This window comes from Ambystoma mexicanum, chromosome 9 (assembly GCF_040938575.1).
Source record: "Ambystoma mexicanum isolate Mex_15411 chromosome 9, UKY_AmexF1_1, whole genome shotgun sequence".
Lineage (NCBI taxonomy): Eukaryota > Metazoa > Chordata > Amphibia > Caudata > Ambystomatidae > Ambystoma > Ambystoma mexicanum.
The window spans coordinates 708,974,256-708,990,668 of NC_090931.1; the positions used below are offsets into that span (position 1 = coordinate 708,974,256).

Below are 16,413 nucleotides of genomic sequence, written 5' to 3' on the forward strand. Positions count from 1 at the left end.
GTCTCTCTTCCTCCCTTGAACACTGTTTCACCTGAGGGCCAACGGACACTAGTGTAGACCCCAAACCATCAACCTGGCATTTGTTGAGAGGATAAGTGGCTGAGAGTGATTCAAGGTGAACACTTGAAATAGGTGATTGCCCTCCTAGCACCAGCACAGCTTAATCTTGTTAATGTGGTGTTCATCCACCATTCCAGGGGCTGGAATGGGGGATAGTGGCCCAGCAGTTATGGGTGCATGATTATCAGGGTGCCGGTATGTGTGGTTTTAATCCCTTTGAGAAAGCACATATTTGCTAAATTTATGAATTATGATCCTCTCTTGACACAAGATTACTTAAGGAATCATGCTTTACATTCTATTGAAATATGTTTAAGCATCTCAGTTATAAATTGTATTGATTCGATTTTAAAAGTTGTTTAAATGCATGTTTTTAAGTTCTTATCTTGGAACAGTATTGTTGTGAAGTGTATCTATGTGTTGTTTTTGTAAAAGGTTATTTGTTAACCATCATGCAAATATATTTAAAAGGAATTGAATACCCCCAAGTGTACTGCACATTTCACACCCCAATCTAGACCTAGTAATTATTCTATTCATTGCACAGGCCCGATGCACTCGATATAGAGAGAATACCATTTAATAGTATTTAACTATTTCGAGCAGGTCATGCTCCCTAATCCCAATGTAGGTGCATTCTAGAATTCACGAGACCCAAGTTATTGACAAATATCCACGGGCTGTTTTGAAATTAAACCACAAATATTCCCAGGTCACCTTTTCACCTGGGCCTAGAGAGATGGTTTGAAGGTGCAGAGGGAGGTAACCAGACTTAGGTCAAATGGAGAGGACCTAAATGGAGAAGTGCCATGAGGGCAAATGACCCGAATCATAAGTTAGTAAATAGGGGCTTAGTTAGGGTATACACCTGAAGCTGGGGTTACTAGTAGAGGATTAGGATGAATGTAGAGTTAGAAGAGTTTCCTCAAGTAGGAATGGAGTAGTGGTGAACTCATTTCAGCTGCCAGATAATGAGTGTAACTGGGCATTTCTTGCACTTTAAGGAAACCACGTAATGCCTGAAGGTGGAGCCTAAGGGTTATATATGAAAATTATCATATACAAGTGACAACGTTCATTACTTTCTCTTGGGATGGAGGGAGTAGTGCAAGAGATCAATGGGAAGGCTGTTAGGGTAGTGTGGTTTGCTTAGCCAAGAGTATCAAGCAGGGTCCTCACACAGTGTGATGTGAGGCAGAGAAGGATCTTTTGGATGTTGAATATGTGTCCTCATTCAGCAGTGGTCCTCGAGGTGATAAAGAAGGAAAGTACAATGTCACTTTGTCAATGCACCCCAGTGGGGGATTTGGATGTTATCAGACAGATAGGAATGACATAAGAAAATGTGTTTCCTCAGCATAGCTAGTAGGAGGAGCCAAATGAGGAGTTGATGGTACTGAAGACAAGGGTGTAGAGAGAAAAGGGGAGTGGGGCCGAGGCTGGGCTGTGGGGTACACTTACTGGAAGAAGATGGACATAACCCCGGCGGTACACCATGACACAAAGTGGGCTACACTGGAAGTGGCAATAAGAGACCAAGGGGATTTTTGAGCACATAATTCTGATAGTAGATATTGTTTTCAGCAGTAAGATGTTAAAGCATGTCATAGTTGGGGTGGCAAGTGTGACGATGAGTATGCAGAAGACATGGTAGTCGTGGGTTGAAGTGTGGTTTGTGATTTGGGTGAAACTGGACTATATAAGTCGATTTCAAATGCTTTACCTTTTTAGTGTAACTGTTGTGAAGTCTCTTCTTTTGAACAAAGTAATGAGGAACATGTACATTTCTCTGTAATTTTACTAGACAAGTTTGATATCTCTTTACCTTTTATCAAGCTTTTAAAAACATATTGCAGATACATGTTAATAAGTATGCAAAACAACGGATTCATTCTGTGCTCAAATTTATTATATTACATGAATACATTAATAATGATCCCTAACTCTCCTAAAAGATCCAACTCTAGGGCTTGATGCACCCCAGTCGCTGTATCTCCTGTACTCCCCTGGCCTCAGGAAGTACTGACGTCCTCTGTAATGGGGCTCTTCATAGAACATCCAGTGCCCGTCCTGCACATTACAGGAGTAGATGTCGTGGTAGCGGAACTGCTCATGAACATGTGGACAGTCTTCAGAGAACTCCATCATCTGCCCACCAAAGTTTTCTCGCTCATAAACCCTTATCATGTAGGAGCCACGATGCTGTGATAACAAACAGGACAAAGAAAAAAGAAAGATTACCATTAAGACCCTTCTATGTAAAACAGACTGTAGAATAATAAAAAAAACTAAGCACTAGCTGGTGAAATAGTGCAGAGAGTTAATCAGTTGCCACAGACACCTGTTTCAAACCTGTAGTCACAGGTTCAAATGAAAGCTGGGCCAACTCATCCCTTCATCAAGGTCGAAAAATTGAGTACCATTGAGATGGTAAATAATTAAGCTTTATAATGATCGGGAAGGCTGAATTTAAGCTCACAGCCATTACAACCAAATGTAGCCCAAGGTGAGTTTCAGAAAGCTATTTGTAGGCCAGGGGCAGGATGCATATGCTGCAGCAGCCCAGACACTTTAACACTGAGAAGTCACATGGGGGAAGGGCAGAAGGTGCAACTGCAGGAAGAATCTAGGCTGCAGAGGGCTTTGACATCATAAAGAAGGAACCTGGTAATTTGAGGAAGGATATGGATGTTGGGAGGCGTGCAACTGTTAAATCACAATGCTCACTTTACATTCCTGGGGTACGAATAACACATATTATGGAGGAACAAGAACAACATCTGATTGTGGCATGAGCTATATGAAAGGTAAATATTATTGTCCTTTGAATGGGGTCATTTTACGTACTTAAATGAACATAGATACATCTTTTTTACGTGAACTGAGCTTGAGCTTGTGTCATACGCAGTTTTTTGAAAATACAAAGTACTTTGTATCAGTGAATATTGCCACTTTTTACATAATGCACCTTATAATCAATTTATCATAAAAAAAATAAACATGCAACACAATTTTAACATTGATGATATCGCAGTACATTACTGTGTAAGGCAAACTGTAAAACAAAAAAATGTACAGCTATGGTAAAATGTCTTAGAATCTCTTAAACAGTGGGGTGGCTGGCACTTGTTATTATGCCTGTTGTCACAGAACCAAGAATGGGTACTTAATTGTACAGTATTACTGGGCTTCCCTGTTATTGTACATCAGACATTTGTTTTTTCTTTTTTCGATTTAAGCACTTGTATCTCAGGAAATTAAATGCAGGATGTATTCAGGAACTTGTTTTTTTTCCAAACATTTACGTTATGTTAAGAGGGTGTCGCTATATCACACAATAATATAGACTTTTAAGTTCTCACAATCAGAAGGAGTCTTATCATTAAATTGGAAAAACATGTGATGGAAGAAAACACTAAGAGGTTCATTTTGTATGCCCCCGAGAATTAAAATAAGTGCACAAATGAGGCTTAAAGGGGGTAGGCCAGTCGTTAAACTTATTTTACTGTTCTGGGACATTTTCTTCACGTACTGCAATTGAATGGGGAGATGGGCGGAGAATTACTGTTTGTCCCCCACTTGTAAGCTCCTCACGCAACATCAATCTGTTTTACGCCAGGGTGAGATTTTCATGCCGGAGTAAAAATAAGGAATTATCGTGGAAACTAATGGCAATTCACACCTAGTTAAAGCAAGGGGATTCGAGAGGAATCTTTTTTAAATGTTATCTATAAAGCATTATTTTCAGTCAGCATTTACATTTTTCACTTAAAGTATTGTAAATGGATAAAGGTAATTTGCCAGTATTTACTCTATCCATTTTCTTTCTGTTTTGTGAAGGTTGAAAAGTGAATGCAAGTGACTCACTCACAAGTGCCAACGTTGATAGTCCATGGATGCATTTTGCACTTTTTTACAAAATGAGCGAGTAAGTCTGCACGCAATGAACCAATTCCTTCTTAAGGCTCTTTTAGAACTTTATGAATATTTTGGAGAAAAAAGTTATCTAAGTTGCAGAAAATAGACCTTGATTAACTCAACAAAAATGTCAATCATTCAATAGTTTGTTCAGTTAATGATTACTATACAGTATTGTTGAGTCCTTCCATGTGCAACTTTATGCAGCCCAAGGTTTTTCTTGCCTGAGGCTCAAATATGTGTTGGGCCTTTGGGCCTTATGCTTTGATTTATTATTATTATGAGTGTTAGCACGACCACACTAACATACTCGATCATGAGGTTTACTTAATTGGCCAAAGCTTGTGAAGAGGTATAGATTAACAATCCATACACAAAACAAAAGGGAGTCCCACTTACTTGTGGTGTCAAGCGGCAGGACCTGATGGAGTCATTGTAACCCATCCAGTGCTGGAAGTCTGGGTAATCTCCTCTTCTCAGGTAGTACTGGTGTCCCCGGAAATTGGGGTGTTCATAGAGAATCCAGTTGCCACTTTCCACCCGGATGGAGTTGCAGCGGCTGAAGAAAGAGGTGAGATCAGGGCACTCAGAGCTGCACTCGTAGGAGCGCCCCTGGTAGTTCCTGTCCTCATAGAAGATGATCTATTTTGAACAAAATAATATCAATTAGATGAGGAGGCCAAAGTGAAAAAGAATCAATGGTAACTGAGTGTCTGTCAATAATACTACTAGGTTTTAACAGGCATTCCCAAAGTTATGGACTGTTTGTTTTATTCTTAAAGAATGCCCCTTTGTTTTACCTGATACCCTCTTGAAGCTATCAGCACCCGCTGATCTGGTGGCTAAAAAAGCTGTCTGTACGCTATGGTGATGCCTCCATCCCATGCAGGACTCGGGTACCTCTCTTGCAGGCTACCATTTAGTGGCCTCACAGTCGCCTGGAAACCGGGCACACATCTACATTGCTCCACTCACCACCCACTTACCGGCAAATATTCTCACTCTGGGGGCCCCCATCTCCACTACAGCAATGGACATACACAATTGCCACCTTTTCCCTATCTGTGGCAGTTCGAGGTTTTTGTAGCATGTTTTTAAGGGAATTGGTTTGTGTCATCTGCACACACAGAGTTACATTCCCTTAAAAACACGTATGCACCAATGTTGCACGTGCCCTATGTGCTAGTAGCCACATGCACCTAAATAGGGGCTTTATGAGCTGGCAGCAGACCAGGCCTACATTATGGCCATTACTTTGGGTGAGACTCGATCTCGATCCCTGGTGTGTCAACACCAGAGCTGAAAAAAACATCACATGTGCATTGTCAAGTGCTGCTTCCTAGCTCCAGTGTGGCTGTGGAGGGAACTGCTTAGTGAGCTTTGTTCTGCTTACTAGGGTGCATTTTGGGACATGTGTTGTATTTTGTTCTCCTTACTATCCCTGGCAGTGCATTGATGCATAAAACAAACAGCTGCATTCTTGTATCTATGAATCCTTTTGGAATTGTTTGCCCCTTTGCATTGTTTGCATATATTTAAAGGTGTGAATATGTCTTGTTTACATAATCACAGCTATGGCCATGCCAATGTGGGGTCACAATCAGCATCTCCAACAGCGGCACCCAGAGCCTGGAAATAGCAGGAGGGCCTGATTTGCCAACATTTTTTCACTACATGAAAATAGCAGGGCTTTGCCTCCTCCCCTTGAAATTAGGTCTTTGGAGTACAACGTTCGGAGTATCTCTTGTTTTCTTTCACTTTATTTTATTTTGAAAATGCACAAAATGTCATAACAGGATTGATAGCAAAAGAGAAATAAAATGGCCTCTTCCCATACACTTTTTCAAGAATATCTAGAAATGCAGGATGGAAATTATCTAAAGCTCTCATTACAGATTTAAAATTAACTTTTAATATGAAATCTATATTGACTGTATCAAACAAAAAGAAAATAATCCAGTAGCAGAGCCTTCTTTCACAAATCCCATCCTCTGGGTTTCTACCCTCTCCAACCCTCAACTTCTTAACACGTGCATCTCCATGCTACCATCCTATCCTCTCTCTGCCATTGGCAAGGTCGGATCTGCAACATTTCTGTATCACTTCTACCTCTGATTAGACATGATCAATTGCTGTTTGCTGGCCAATATGAGTTGCTGAACCCTTTAGTAAAGCTGTCCCCCATAAAGCTAATTGGCTCCTTATCTTCAGCAGCCTCAGAAGAGGGGGGAAGGAGTAATTGGCCTCGGAAGCAGAAGACAGCTCATTGCCCTCACATCCATCCACAGTTTCATAAATCAAGAACACTCTGCCCTAAAGGTAGTCTAGGTAAAACAAATACATTCTGCCATGCAGGAGTTACCTGGTATCGACGAGTCATCAGCATGCTTATAATAGTTATTTCACAATAATAAATGTTGTGAAATTAAGCACATTTACACAATATTTTCTTTTTTAAATGGTGGTTATTTCAGAAAACAGGTTTTTATTATAATTTCCTAAGTGGGGTGAAATCGTACCACTATGCCCATAATTGCACCTTATAACCAAAATGATCTAGACAGCATGTCTTGGGGTGGTGCAGTTCCACCACAACACTTTGTTTTGTGCCCAATGAGACAAGATTCAATGATTTTCGGTGTTAAGCATGAAAAGGGCCCAGTCACAAACCCCAAACTTTCTTCCTTTAATGTCCAGCACAGCCAAACTATAACCACCATTTATAGTGCCTTGGTAATGCCGCCCTGCTGTATTGCATTTATCTATGTGTTTATGAACTCAGAGAGTGCCTCAATTACAACAACTAATGAATACATGAAAAAAATGCGATAATTGTCTCCGATACCTTGTTCCAAAAGATGTAAAAGCTTCCAAAGATGGAGGGGAGTTAAGCAGACATGAGGCACAAGGGAAAGACTATGGACTTACAATGAGCATTAGGGGCATTACATGTTTGCATTCTGGTTGCTTTGAAACTGCTCTTTGTGAGTAAGGGAGGCTCACATTATTAGAGCTGAATGTGTTTGCACAATCAGCTCATTGACCTCAGACACATTGCAAGATCTCTGACAACGACCAATTATGACGAAGCTGTAGAATTAATTTGCATTGGGCTTCTGATTTTACTTCCCCTAAGCACACATTTAAAAACAGAAAACCAAGGGTCCAGAATCCTAATCCACATTCCAAAAGCCACCGGGGAACTGATGTACTCGATTAAAGAGCAATAAACTTGCGAGTGCTTTCAAAATACTGAGATGATACAACTCTCTGGGGTAGGCCGACTGTCCTGTAATGGCCTGCTGCCTAGGTTAAGGGCCAGAGCGAAGCAAGGGTTCCTTAACGCAGGTGATGGGCCATTACCGGCGGCAGTAGGACCACCCCCAGGGTCATACCAGCATTACACACAGGTGCCAAAAGCGAAATAAAAAGAAAAAAAAGAAGCCGCATCAGGGACAGGAGTCTAACTGTAATGTTGACTCAACACTGTTCCCTCAGTGGCTTGGAGGGCTGAAGGAGCGTGCTTCTTTAATTACTTCACCTTTAGCACCCATGTGTGCAGCGATGGGGGACCAGAGAATACAGCCCACGTTCCAACCTTCCATATCTGGGAATGGTGAACAGTTCACGTTTCTAAAATACAGGTGTGCTTGGGGAACTACACAAGCTGAGGTCAATACAGGTGCAAATTCATTTCTGTGGGGTGCAGGACGACCGCAATAGATGGCAGCTTCTTAAAGGTAAGCAAACACCAGAGGGGTTTTGGTGTCATCAAATCCATTGGCCGGAAAGTTAGTAAACAAGACTATTTTCAATTGAATTTGGGGATGCACAGTGTTCATTATGAACAGACAACTATGTTACCACTACACATCACTTTCCAGGCCAGGCCTCAGCTGGACCACGGTGTACGTTCCTGAGGCTGCATCTCCAAAAAGCATAGATGGGTTAGAAGGAATCCAGATGTTGGCTGCCAAAATGGTGAGCGCTTCCAATTGCATGCTCTATTATGAGAGGCTGCAAAAGGGAAGCACGACAGTGCATCAGAAAAAGAGGGAGGAAGCGGGTGCCCGCGAGACGTGCACATTCCTTACGGTGGCAATTACCAGACAAACAGCACACAGTTTTCAGCAGAAGAGTACTCTTAGAACAGGGGATGATTGGATGGGGCAAAGATGTTAAATTAGTTATAAGTGGCTGAAAACACACAAGGGAAACTACCAGTTAGGCAGTGGAAACCCGTTATGTATCCTTGTGTCAAAAGCAGGAACAGAACTAGCAGACTGAATAAGGCTATGGCAGTCCTTACCGGTAATCTAACTCAGGGACGTAATTTCACCAAAATGCAAGGGGTTGCGGAAGTGCCATCACCTGACCCTTGACCTCCAATAACATCACAACAAGTGACATCACGGGAAGCAATGGAACATGGCGTTTCACCTCTTGACAAAACAGGAAGTGGCATCATATAGCATTGTTCCTAAGTACACTCCGAAAATTATGTTTACGATATCACTGTAATGTGATATGCATTTCATACAAGAATGGATCACAATATGTATGGTTAATATCATTGTGTATAGGCCCAGATTACCAAATTACTGTGAATTCAAGCAGACGTCCAAGGCCAAATGATCATTATGTTTTATTATATAGCACTTACTCTTAAGCCCTTTATGTAGAACAAATATTCATACAATATCACCCCACCTGTGTTGGTACTCATTTATCAACCTCAGAAGGATGAAAGGTGAATTTACCTTGCCGGGATTCAAACCTGCAACCTGCAGATCACTCACACATCACAGCAGCAAGCGCTCATCCCACTGAGCTATCTGACCAGCTATAGCTATCTCACTGGCTATAGTAAAATGAGAAATTACGTGTATAAATGTTCTCAAAGTCAGAAAGCAAATTACACTCTGTACTGGACACCATTAAACTGATAAGTCTGGTGCTAAGTGTTACACTTATGAACCCACTCTTTTTTTTTAAGAGACGTGAACAAGAAAGCCATCCTCTCCAGAAAAAAAGAGCCACAATGCACTGACCAAAGCCCAGGAGCTTCAATTTAAAATAGAAAGTTTTTACCCCGCAAGGGAGACCACAGGGGTAGCAAACGTGATTACATCCTCTACTTGGGCTATAAAAGAAGCAGACAAACCTATGACGTTTAAAATCATCAACGCCTGCAATTAGTTCCTATACCTAGACAACTGCCTCACCATCACTCCAGCCTTGTCTGGCTCCAGGCTAGACTATTGCAAAGCTCTTTCTTTCGCGGGCCCTTCAAAGCGAAACATTTACAAAATGCAAGTGATCCAAAACAATGCACTCCGGGCTGCCCTTAACATTCTCAGACATGAGCACATCTCAGTGGCCAGAATTACAACTCACTAGCACCCAATTCAAGAACATAAAACCTTCAAAACACTGTCTATCACTCACAAGTGCCTGTCTAACACTACCTCCTTACCTGTCTCAGAAAGCCTCAAAGACCCAAGCTCTGAGACCAACAAGATCACAATATACTCTCACTGTCTCATCAACCTGAGATTCAGATGAACCAGAGCTGGGAGAACTGTCATCGCCGCGAAACGCTGGAACAGCCTACCACCAGCGCTAAGAGCTGACCAATCTTATTGGAACTCCTGTAAGCAGCTGAAAGTTTGGTTGTTAACACAAGGATCTAGCGAAACTTTGACCTGACCACTCCAAAACTGCTAGCGCTTTGATGCCTAAGGGTTTAAAGCGCTGCTATAAATGTAAAAATAAATAAATATGAGTGGCAGGATTTTAGGGAAAAAACATAAAAGAGAAGCCAGGCTGGTTTTACGCAGTTCATGTCTGAATTGAAATCATATCATGACATTGGTGAATTCTTGTTTCTGAATGTGGTTCTGTTCCAAAAGTAGCCTTACCTTCCCCATGTTGGCTGCTGGATGGATATGCGACTGAGTGATGTGCATGGGATCCTGGCATCCTTTATATACGTCCACTGAATTACCCCATATAATGGGAACAATATGCTGCATGCACACAGCCTTTTCTGCCCAGTCAGTGAAATATACACAGTGCCTCTTCCACTGTTGTTCATGGTTTTTGTGTGTATTTGCTTACTGGGAAACCTGCGGCCTCCAGACAGTAACTAAAGCGCAACATTTCCAGAGTATCATCAACATGCTGACTGTTAGGAGATGTTTCACGAAAGGAAATGCATTATAGTGTTTTCACTGCACTTATTTTCACATTATTTGTCTAAGTTTGAAATGGCGCAGACAAGAATATTCCGTTTTGAGCTGGGAGGTAAGTATGGAAAGAACTGCTTAAGTGGGGAAATGAATGTACACAGAAATGTAAAACAAAAAAAAAACAGTGCAAGGGATAATGGCCACAAAACTAGCCCCAGGTATCTGTTGTATATGAAAGTGATTTATGCAGCATATGGAAGGTATGTGAGACCTAATACAGTTGTATTTGTAGATAGCTGAAGAGTGGGCTGACATGTTTTTTTTTAACATGCAATATAATGTATGAAGGAGTGTTTTAGATTTATGGAATTGATTAATTGTTGTATACTGTTTTTATTATTGGGTGTTTAATATTTTAGAAATGTCGTATAATTTAGTAGTTTACCTCTATGACACATCCCACATTAGTGATCATTAAACCGTGTCCTGACTCGTGAATAGTGAATAGATTGCAATTGAACTTGTTTATGTTGACAGTGCATTTGTTTCATTTTTATGACTGTTCCCTAATTTTTATACGAAGTGAAAGAAATATTTACTCCTCTACAACCAAAAAGTGAGGGGTGGAAGGTTTGTAATACATTCAAACCACTTGCACTGCTATGGGCAACCTTCCAAACAACCATTGTTGAGCCCGTCTGCACCATTGCAAAAGGAGTCCAACCACATGCAAATCAGTCAGATGCTGCCACCAATGGGAGCAGCCCAAACTGCTAGGCCAGGTCCCCTCCACACAGAAACACAAGCAGGTCTGCGCCCTTGGATTTGCAGGGCCCTGGGCAGCAAAAGAGGTGTGGCCCCCTAATTTGCATGAATAGTGCTATCAGTGATATCATAGAATGAGTTTTTAGTACTCTAAGTTACATTAAAAACCTGTTGCAATGCGTAAGGTAGTAGACAAATACACTGTGACATCCAGTATATGAATTGTCAATATTAAAATGTACCTGTGTGGCAATATTAGGAGTGAGGGCTTTTTTTAAAAGTAGCAGATGGCTGGATAATGTATACAGACTTCTAAATTTGGCAGATAAGGCATTGTGTGATAAAGGTTGCGGTAGCACTCCCTTTGGTTAAGTGATGTTGGTCGAAATTGAGAACAGTCTGCAAATCAGGACCTTTTACACAAATCTCTTCCCAGATGTAATTAATAGAAATACTGTTTGCAAAGGGTCTTTTGAAACTTTGGTTTAAAAACACAATGGCCCTCATTACCGGTGAGCCGTTCTGGGAAAAATGTGTGGAAAAATGCTGGTACTACCGGCTCTGGCATTTTTCCAGATTGGCTTACTCCGAGTCTCTCGGTAGGGGCAGTGAACTACCGGGAGTTAAGGCTCCTACCGGCAGAGAAACGACAGAATCACTGGCACTGATGTTAACGGTGCCAGTGATTCAGTAGTTCCCATGGAATTGGAACATACTGCCTTTGCTGGCACACGTAATATCCCGGTAACACTGGGATATCAGGTGCCGGTAATGGTAAGACAGGTTTGCTGGTAACCCGCCGGTAGTACAGGCAGCTTACCTGCAAACTCGTGATGAGGGACAATCTGTGGAAGTCGTTACAAATATATGGTGATGGTGTTTTGCTAACTGAAACTAGCAACTGTTTTTGCAGAAGTTTCACAATTGTTTTTATTTTGATTGTGTGTATATTTGGGCATATTGTTCGAAATTAGCAATATGCTTTTATTTCAGATGCTGCACATATGGATTATTTTGACTGTAAAAAATAAATAAAAGCAAATATTAACTAAGTGTCATGATGCCTACCCCCGGGCATCCGGATCAAGCCCATCAGCCCCGGGACCAGGCATCCAGGTATTTAATAAAACCCCAGCAGCCCCGGCTGGGGGCTGTCTGGGTTCAGTCCTGGCGCCTTAGGCGCCAGGCTCATCATAGAAATCAGTCCTGGCGCCATAAGGCGCCAGGCTCATAGGCTTTCCTTACCTCATGCAGACCATGTTGCAAATGAATCCAAGCCAACGTGAGGCCTGGATGGGACTATTTTTCTACAGGGACTATTTTTTACTCGGGTGTGGTTCTAGGGACTTCTTACCTAGAACTACTTTGGAGGCTATTTAAACCACACCCGAACAGCAGCACATGCTTCGTGTTATCCTGCATCCAGCAGCGTAACGCTCACCGTGCCTGCAGTCAGCATCCAGTCTTCAGCCACGCCCATCTCGAATCCAGAGCTCCTAGCAATCGAAGGAAGAAGAAGGAAAGGTTAGAAAACAGATATTATTTCAATCCTTACCTGAATTCCGGATCCATCACGTCTTCGAACTTGAAAAGGACATTATTCTACACGCGTCGCATCGCCAGCTGCAGCGCCGCGCCACACTCACCAGTCCTCACAGCATTTTTCGATCCGGCGCAGCCTCCATCATTTTCTCCGCCGAATTTCACCATCTAGGGGACAAAAGAAACATAAGGTGAGCCGAGAGAGCCAACAAATACAACCTCTCCACCATAGACTTACCTGATGAACAACCGGAGGCATTATTCTGTATCAAACCGCAACTTCTTACGCCGCACCTGTAAGGAGAGAGAAACCAGCAATTTAAACACACGCATCTTTTGCCGGACAGTGTTGGGTAATACAGACTCTTAACTTAACAACATCAGCTGCCATAAGACAATCTTCCCTTGGACCCAGCTGCAACACAAGAAAGGAATGTACAAGAGTGAACATCGGACATATTGAACTCTTGAAACTTTATACTTACGGGTTCAAGCCTGGAACCTCGGAGTTAATATTCATCTGGAACTCTTCCAACGCCCTCAAACCAGTGAAGTAACTGGTATCTCCGCGCCCCTGCATTCCACACAGGATGGAGAGCTCATCATTTACAAACGTAAGGTGAGTTTACAGAAAGTGAATATCGGTGGTGATTAGTGGGGTGAACAGTGGGGTGCCATTACTAAAATCCACAGGTGGTTGAATCCCTTTCTCCTCTTGCAGGAGAATATTTCTACGGGTCAAGCAGATGAGATTAGGCGGTCCAGTCCAGTCTGTCATCTCGGTACTACGCTTCACGTTGGAGGAGGTCGCAGCTGTCCGGGTCTGATCGACGCCCCTGTGGGAGCCAGGTGAGCATAACACTAAGTTTATCAAGTGCTGCTCAATACAAAATGAGAAGGTAGCCTCATTAATGTAGCCCCTGAGCCTTGATTGGAGGGTTGAACAGGCCAAAACTGTTGGCCGGGTGTAAAATAGCAGGGGATCCTATAGCTGAAAGTTACAAGGGCAACTGAGCAGGTTTGGAGACTGCTGCTGAGATGTTACATTTAAACCTTCCTGTAAATCATATGACTTATTTCCTATTCCTGCAGGAACATGTGCTGTAAAATGTGGCGTTTTGACATGAGGATGAATACGGCTCCCCCGCTTCACTCTGTCTGAGAACATTTGCCCCATAGCAAAAGTCAAAAGCTGCAAAAGCTGAGACCCAAGAATATACACACAGTAAGTGAACATATCTTAAAGTGAAAGATACAAATTGTTTGAACTTTTGCCCTCATAAAAATGTTGACTACTTTTCCACAACAGTGGATCTCTACCTTTTCTGTAGGAAACTAAAACGTAAGACATTTTTTGCCAATATCGACATACAAAAGAACAAATCTGCAACTCAAGCTACACCTTCGAGCCTTTCAGTGCAACATGTGGTGAACACAGTGGACCTTCTCAATATAACAGACCTAGACGACCAATTCACCATTGAGAGGTACACTGAGGAACAGAATATTGAAATGGGATTAGCTACAAACACCAAATTGAAACCCAAATCCTTCACACCAATGCTGACAACCGGCAATGCAATAGACACCTTTTACAAAGTAGTGCAAAATGAATTGAGAGACATCTACTTAAAAGGAAGCAAACACAACAAAAAAGGAAGTTTTCAATTCAACTTAACTTTTGAACAAAATAAAGCACTTAAAGAACTCAGAGACAACTAAAATATTACTGTACAGCCATCAGATAAAGGAGGAAACATCGTACTTCTAAAAACCCGTGACTACATAAGAATGGCAATGCAACATCTTAACACCTTTGAGTGCTATGAACCACTTAATTCTAATCCATTTATTAAATTGGGTGAAGAATGGAGATCCATGAGCAGATGTTGGTGAGACCAATCACTCCTCACAAACAGAAACCATACCATGGTTCAAGGACTACTGGCTCATCACAATGGACGTTGCATCACTATACACAAGCATACTTCATGACAAATGACTCACCACAACTGAATACTTTCTTAAAACAAGATCTATCTCATTTAATGTTCAAAATAACATGATTCTGGAAATGCTACAGTTTACCCTTCAAAATAATGTGTTCACGTTCAACCAACAACTATATAGACAAACCCAGGGAACAGCCTTGGACGCCAAATACACCCCAGAATGTGCAAATCTTTATATGGGTCACTATCAACTCGAACACGCGTGGCAACATCCATCCTTCACTCAACTGAACAACATCATATTTTGGGCTTGTTTCATCAAGGATATCTTTCTAATTTGGAATGGGACACTACAACTTTTTCAGGACTACTTCAAGTATCTAAACAATAACACCTATAATCTTAAACTCACAACAGAATACAGCCAGAAGAGCATCAACATTCTGGACGTCACCTTATATACTCATAACAACATGATCCATACAACATTGTACACCAAACCAACTTCAGTCAACAGTCTGCTCCATGCGTCAAGTAATCATCCAAAACATGTAATTCGCAACATCCCCTTTGGTGACATGTTGAGAGTCAAGAGAAACTGCACACAGGATGATGAGTTCACCAAACATGTAACCAAACGATTACTAACTTTAAAGAAAGAGGATATTGCGCACATCTGGTCAACAAAAGTTACCTCAAAACGTTCATGAGACCTAGGCAGGCACTCTTACAAGTGGGGAAAAAAGAAGAACAAAAACATTGTAGAAGTAGAGTGAAAAAACAATTTTGGAACCACATATAGCTCGAACAACTAAATAATCAAGACAGTTTGGAAATAATTGGAACATCTTAAGAGCAGACCCAGATCTGCTCTCAGCACTGGAAAAAAAAACAACCATAATGTTTAGAAAAGCAAAAAATCTGAAAGAACAATTAAGTACATGATATTTTGAAATAAAAAAAAAACCAAAACTCCAAGCACCATGTGGCTGAATTAACCTCTCAAGGGAAACTACAAATGTTGTCAATGTTCCATATGCCAATACTCGGACAACGCCAAAACCACAATCATCAAACCTAATGGGTCACAACACAATATCCAACAACTTATCAACTGCAACAGCAGATTTGTAATATTTGGAATAAAATGTACATGTAATCACCTCTATATAGGGAGCACGGAACGTCAACTTAAAACGAGGATCAGTGAACACATCAGAGCAATAAAAAATCAAGATATGAGATCTCCAATAGCCACACATTTTCACAAACTACACAAATCGGACCAATTTAAGGATTTGAGATTCTTTGGAATTGAGGAGGCAACATTGAAAATTGAAGCTTGTTGGATCTGCCTGATGGACACCTGCCACACAGGATTAAACTCAGACCAGGAGTTTTTCCATTTCGTATAAATATGTAACAATCATCCATTTTGGAATAATATACAATATATAGACAACCACAATCCCAAGGATTTCGTCTCCACCACTTAGACCCTCCATCAACCTTGACTCTCAATTCCTCTCCAGTTAGCATGTACTCAAGCCTCTTCTTCTTCCTCTTTTTCTAACACACACTTTATCTAGGTTGTCCTTAAAACTCGACATAACACTCAGGCATTGAACCCCTTAGTATCTAATATCTTATGTTCATAAAACACGACACACATCATATTCATGTGACATTGATGCAAAACATTTAATGATGGTGCACGCAAGCTTTGAATAAAAAACAAATAACTAAAATCTATCTTATGTCCATAAAACACAATGTGCATCATATCCAAGTGACATTGATGCATAGCATTTAATGATGGTGCATGTGAGGTTTGAATGGAAAAACAAATAACTCAAATCCAACTTCTTCATAATGCTTATCAGCATAAATCGATATTCAACCACTGTATGTCAAAATTAGCAATAACTGGTCGTTGCGCAAGATAACAGCCAGACATGAGCTTTATCCCGTTGAAACAATATTAA

The 16,413-nt window shown here is 41.3% G+C and overlaps 1 protein-coding gene across 1 annotated transcript; it reads right to left on the reverse strand.

Moving 5' to 3' along the window:
* Nucleotides 1–1,986: 1,986 nt before the first annotated feature.
* Nucleotides 1,987–9,908, reverse strand: LOC138489724 (gamma-crystallin-3-like). Its single transcript, XM_069617369.1, has 3 exons — nucleotides 9,900–9,908; nucleotides 4,378–4,620; nucleotides 1,987–2,262 (listed from the first exon to the last, which is right to left on the reverse strand). The coding sequence occupies exons 1-3, from the start codon at nucleotides 9,906–9,908 to the stop codon at nucleotides 1,987–1,989; spliced, it is 528 nt and encodes a 175-aa protein (XP_069473470.1).
* Between the last annotated feature and the right edge of the window lie 6,505 nt (nucleotides 9,909–16,413).

Coding starts and splice junctions, on each gene's coding strand:
- LOC138489724 (XM_069617369.1), bottom strand. Junction 2,263..4,377: donor CCTGCCGCTTGACACCACAA/GTAAGTGGGACT, acceptor TTGTTATCACAG/CATCGTGGCTCCTACATGAT.